General features: G+C 58.3%; 1 protein-coding gene across 1 annotated transcript in view; it reads left to right on the plus strand.

Annotated features, from left to right (window-relative positions):
- Positions 1-10: 10 nt before the first annotated feature.
- DGKK (diacylglycerol kinase kappa) overlaps positions 11-6,039 on the plus strand; it is a 24,543-nt gene continuing 18,514 nt past the window's right edge. The window contains exons 1-2 of the mRNA XM_008641087.2: positions 11-32; positions 639-883. Coding sequence (XP_008639309.2) covers positions 686-883 — 198 coding nt within the window. The 5' untranslated portion in view covers positions 11-32; positions 639-685. The remainder of the gene's footprint in view (positions 33-638; positions 884-6,039) is intronic.

The following is a 6,039-nucleotide window of genomic DNA, read 5'->3' on the forward strand; positions in this document are numbered from 1 at the left end:
CGCCCTGCAGCCGTCCAGGCTCGCTCGTCCAGGTAGGTGTCCCCCCAGTTCCTCCGCAGCCCTCGGGGCCGGCAGGGATGCCGTGGGGAGATGGCTTTCCCCGCATGCGGGAACCTCGCGCTGCCCCCTCCATCCCAGCCCACCCGCAGTCACCTGCTCGGGCAGGGCGCGGGAGGTGCACCCATCCCTCCCCAGTTGCCGGAGCCAGACGGGTGGCGGGGTCCAGCTGCTGCTTTTCATGGGGATCCCTGCGCTGTCCCCGGCCACGCAGGGCAGCCCAGCACCTCGGGGGTGGGCAACAAGGGAAACTAGCACAAGCTGCGGGAAGCGGTTCCACCCCTCTATGCACCAATGTACCAATGCCCGAGCATGGGGCAGCCACAGTCTCCTGCGCCCAAGCCAGGGACAACGTTGGGATGCCAGGTAGGCTGAGGAATAGTTGAGACACTGAAAAAAGGCAAGGAGGAAAAACTTTGCCTGCAAGGATGCCACCCTGAGTGTCATTCCTGGGCGAGGAAGCGCCATCTCCCTTGATTTCCAGGATTGCACCTCCCAGCTGTCGGAGCCCTAGAGGATGAGGGGCCATGCATCCCCCTTCAGGGCTCTTCTTCCACTGCTATGTATCCCTGTCCTCTCAGGGTTGTCACAGGAGGCTGCAGAGCTCTGAGCCAAGCCAGGTGGGAAGATGGCTGAGAAGCTGGTGCCTGGGGACCTGTTCTTGAGGAAGACCCGGGAATCAGTGTCGTCCCTGGACTCGGACAAGCTGGCACCCATCTCACCCGAGGTGGGTGGTGAGGAGTCATCCGACAGCGAGGGCGAGCAGGAGGACAGTTCCCACAAGCTCATCCGGAAGGTTTCCACCTCGGGGCAGATGAGAAGCAAGGTCAGAGGTGTGGGATGCTGGGGGTGAGGGGCTGACTGGGTGTAGGGTCACTGCTGAGAATGGGGCAGGGGAGTGAGTTCACCTTCTCCAGGGTGTAAATCAGTACCAGGTTCTTGCTGCTGACAGACTTGACCCAGACAGAGCTGGGAGGGTTCTGGCCCCCTTTGCCCTGTGGGAGGGCACACAGAAACATGCAAACCCCACAGTGGTAGTGTCAGCATTGGTCCTGTGGGGCTGTGAAGCACGGATTTTATCCCACCATTCAGGAACAGGGTCTCTCCCATACCCGGACAGCCTCCACCACATTGCCTTCGTGCTGCGTTTGTATCCCCTGGGTTACCCTTACCTGTTCCTGGAAGAAGAGGACTCTTTTTGGGAGGTTCTGCCCCATGGATGCTCTGGAGCTGAGATTTAGGGTCATGTCAGTTCTGTAGGCTCCTGGGATCCCACACCCTGCTGCAGGCACTGCGTGTGCAGAGCTTGGTGGGTGGCAAAATGGAACCTGCATCTTTCCTAGTGGCCCAGATACATTTGGCTGTGCCAGCTCCCCTGCGGGCCCCATTCCCACAGATCCAGTCCTCAGTGGTGGTTTGCTGGATGGATGGGAACACCTTTGAGGTCAGACGTGACACTCATACTTCTTGGCCACTAGCATGAGAGCAGCTGGTGTGTGTGTGGGGGTGTGTGTGTGTGTGTGTGTGTGTGTGACAATTTGCTCAGAAGAAGCTATTTTGATAGTATCTACAAAATATGGGGTGTGGTGCCTTTAGCCAAACAGGAGTGTGTGGTCAGAGGTGTCCCAGGTTGGGACAGTGAAATGCAATACAGGGAGAAATAACCTGAGCCAAATGACCAGGTGGGAAGCAGGGAGAGAAGGAGGTTTGGGGGAGACATTTTGGGGAGGGAGGATGCAGACACAGCGCTGGGAGGATGCTCTGGATGACATGCTGGGCGAGTGGTCCCTTTGCATCCACCTTTCAGCTGCAGGAAGGAGGTGGCAGAGTGAGTCAAGGCAGTGCCTGCAGTGTTGGGTGGCACACGGGGGCTGCTAGAAATCCCCCTGCATCCAGCTTCCAGTGCCAGCCAACCCTTGGTGTGGATTTGGTGGCTGTGCTGCTCCAGGGAGAGGGGAGAGCTCTGAAAACACAGCATGGGAATGCAGTTGTGGGGCAGGGGAGTATCACCGGACTCTGGTGTTGGGTGCTGAGGGCATGAAGGAAGGGGAATGGGGCAGTGTACTGGGTCTGGTGGCAGCTCTGGGGATGCTTGGGGCTGGGGCAGGCTCCCCTTCCACTGGCCCTGGCGTGGCTGTTGTGCCAAGACTGGTGCACTGGCATGACGTGGGCCAGAGGATGCCTGCTCAGGGGTATGGAAATTGCATGCTCCCAACCTGGTACTGTGTGATTTTCCCACTTGGCAGAAGAGATTTCTGGAGCATGGGGTTTTGAGGGGACTCTTACTGAGTCCCTCTGGCTGATCAAGGAACATGCCTCAATTTCCCCTTCTTTGAAGCAGGCTGGCACCAACTCTTCCCTCTCCACGCTGGCTGCCTGGTGGGTGTAGAGGGCTATGCTGAGTGCAAGATATTGGAGGGGAGGCATGGTGGGAAGCCAGGCCAGTGAGCAGGGTCATGGGGATGCTTAGTTCTGTGTGTGAGCCCTCAGCACCCTTCCAGAAGGGCAGCAGTAGCCACTGGAGTTTGCCATGCAGCACTTGCCATGCTGTGGGGCACATGGACATCACAGGGAGCCATCAATGCCAGGAAATCTGAGAGGAAGGGGCAGATGGCTGGGCTATGCCCATGTCCTACAGCAGCAGCACAGGAACACGAGCATGCTCTGAGCCCCAGCCCAGATGCCAAAGCCCCCCCCCCCATACCACCAGCAGGTTCTGGCCTCTCTGCTGACAGGCTGCACGTGGGGAAAGGCTGTTTCCCTGCCTGCCATGGCCGCTGCCCACATCCTGCCTGGCATCAGCAATTAGCCATGCAGGAGGTGATGCTGTGCAGTGTGCCAGAGGAGGCAGGTGGCGTGATGGATGGGCAGGCGGAAATGACATGTCTCGGTTAACAGCCCATGGAGCTGGGGGAGAGGGTGAGAGCTGGAGGGGCCTGAGAGTGAGCTGTGTATGCCTCCCCCGCCACCTCAGTGTTTTCACCTCAGTATTGGAGTTCAGTGTTTTTCCTGAGGATGCCTTTGCCCTGGTCCAGATGGGCAGGACCACACTTGCCAGCCTGGCTCCTTGTTGGGTGGACTCCTTCCTTCCCTATGGAGATGAGGATTTTTGGATGAGATTGCTGCTGCCACCCAGGTTGGGCTGTCCCTGGCTCACAGCCCTGCCGTGGCGGATGTGCTGCCTGTCACTCCAAGCTACAGCCACAGAGTGTGTGCCGTGGTACGCACCTTCCTGAGCAATCTTGATACCCCTGTCACCCAGGTGGGGCTGGGGTAGGGGGAGGGAACCATTGCCTGCACCCCAGGGACAGGTACCTAATGAACACAGTTAATAAGGGAGAGTTCAGTGCCAGAGTGGCAGGTCCTGAAACAACCGGTGGTGGGGGGGTCAGGGCACATGGTCCTATTTTGGGTCATATGTGGTGGGTGGGGTGCTGGAGAGGGTCTATCGGAGCCTGCCATTTTGAGGGGCTGGGAAAGGTCCCACCCCACTGCCCATCCACACTGACTGGGGAGACCCTGGTCTCTGGTGATAGAAGCAGGCAGCTTCTCTCATGCCAGGCTGTTGTCCAGCCCCTGGGACAGGAGTAGGTGAGGATCATTTTGCTGAATCCTTCTGATTGTTGCTCCCTAGTCCCAGTGCTTCTGTGCTCTGAATGCCCATGCCCCCATCCCCTCCTCAAGCCTCCACATCAATCATGTCCCCCCACTCCACACCCCCAGCTCGGCTTTTTCCAGGCTGGAACTGTGGACACCCTGAGGGGTGCTTTGTGCCAGCATTGGCGTGGAGGCGGCGAGGTCATTGTGCTCAGTGACAAAAACAGCTGCCAGATGCAGGTGCCCCTGCTGGACTGAAAGGCTACAGGATGGATGGGGTCTTGTTGATGCCCCTCCTCCTCCTCCTCAATGCAGCTGGGGGCTGCCAGTTGCCTGTACCAGCTTTTAGGTGTGCAAGGGCAGCATGGGAGGGGTATGTGATGCTGCTTCCCGGCACTGGTCCCTTTAGGGCTGGGCCTGGAGAGAAGGTGAAGGGGAGAGAGGGGGCACTGGTTCTGGGGTGCACCAACACATTTGAGTTGCTGGGGGTGGTGGGTCATATCCTGCCCATGTGGCTGGGGCGTTCATTTCCCGGCACTGCATCAGCACAGGCTCTCCCAGCAGCTGAGTGGAGGCAGAGAGTGATCCAGCAGCACTGTTTGGTTCAGCGAGTGACAGGTCCTGGGGTAATTGCACCAGAGCTGGGAGGTGGAGGCATCAAGGGGGCCACAGTGGGGTGCATGCCAGGGATCCAGGGCTGCCCGTGGCGTGGGCACAATGTGCATGGTCATGGTGGGCAGGGGCCACCATGGCTTGTCTGCTGTTTGGAAAGGGGGATCGTGTTCCTGAATTCCTGATCTTGAGATGCATCACAGCTGCTTGGTGGGGCTGAGTGACCCACCAGAATCCTCCCATGGGGCTCAGGGGGGTCAGTGGGGTTATTGGCACCCTGGGGAATGAGGGCTCCTTGTCCTTGCTGCAGGCATTGAGCATCCTGCAGGCTCAGGGTGCCCCAGGAATGGAGCAAGCTGTACCTGTGCATACTGGGGTGTTGGGCAGCTGTAGGGAGCCTGGTGAGACAGTGCTGTAGAGCCAGGCTGTGGGCAAGGCTGCCCACTGAGGGCTACATCCTGGCCAAAAGATGAAGAAAGCAAGGTAGAGCTGCTGGGGCCAGGCTTGGAAACCTTTCTCCTGCAGCAGGAGGGTGGACCATGGCTCCTGGGCAATGCATCCTCCAGACTTGACACTACTGGGACACTGGATCATCTCTCATACAGAGAGAGCCTGGGAGAGCTGGGACTGTTCAGCCTTGAGAAGAGTCTGTAACCAAGGAGTCCCCAGTTTTTGAAAGGGAGGGTGCAGCAAAGAGGGAACCAGGCTCTTCTGGTGATGTCTGCCAGTGGACAGAGATGATAAAATAGGAAATTGCACCTCAACACAAGAAAACACTGTCTGAGACCAAAGAGGCTGGGCTTGCTCTCATTAATCAGGACTTGCCAAGCTGGTGCCTGGGGCGTGAAGATAGCCCCAGAGTCACTAGCCGGATGTTTGTGATGTTTCTCAAGCACTGTGCCCTCTCCCCGCTCACTTTTTCCATTATGAGAATGTCGCTCTTGCCCATCAGCTCTTGCCCACCCCTGCTGGGCAGAGTGGGAGGGCACAAGGGGCAGGGGGGAACCAGCACGGGTCGGGCTGATGTAGGATGCCTGCCAGCAGGATGCTTGGGGACCGATGCGGCTGTAGATAGGGAAGCATGACCTCATTTCTAAAAAGCAGCTGCTGGATGATGAGGTGTAGGGGGGGTTGCCTTTCTTCTGGGGGCTCCTTTCCTCATTCCTCTCCTGCTGTTAATTCTCTGTCCCCTTTCAATGACCTTGTGAGCACCATGTGATGGCTTGTCAGGACTGGTGCTGGAATCTCCTTTCAAGCATCTACCCAGCACAGGGAAGGGATATTGTTGTTGGTCCTGCAATGGCAGAAAGGTCCATCCCCTGGGAGCAGCTGAGCCTGTGCGGCTATAACACCCATCAGGCACCGAGCCCCCTGACTGCCCAGTCCCGGAAGAGCTCTGCTGTGTCGCAAAGCCTGATAAGGTTTCCAACTGACTCCAGCCTACGGGGTGCCTAGCAGCTGGTGGAGGCCCTGCAACTGGGCTGTTTGAGGGCTGCCAGCTTTCCTCTGCTGTCCTGGTGCCTGCTGTCTCAGCTGGGGGATGAGGTCTGATACAACTGGACCCCGGCTTGTGCTGAGTGGGCTGCTGCATTTGGAGCAGGAGGGTGGCTGCCTGGAATGATGCTGGTGCAATGCAGGTTGGTGTGTTGACAGGTTATCCTCTTTCTCTTCTCCTCCTACCAGGTGAGGCATCGTGTGGTCACAGGGACAAGTATATCCCTTCAGGAGTGGTGTAGGGTGGCCAGCTCTGTGGGCAGCCAGGGTGGTGCTCAC

Source organism: Corvus brachyrhynchos, unplaced genomic scaffold, assembly GCF_000691975.1.
Source record: "Corvus brachyrhynchos isolate BGI_N302 unplaced genomic scaffold, ASM69197v1 scaffold351, whole genome shotgun sequence".
In the NCBI taxonomy this organism is placed as follows: domain Eukaryota; kingdom Metazoa; phylum Chordata; class Aves; order Passeriformes; family Corvidae; genus Corvus; species Corvus brachyrhynchos.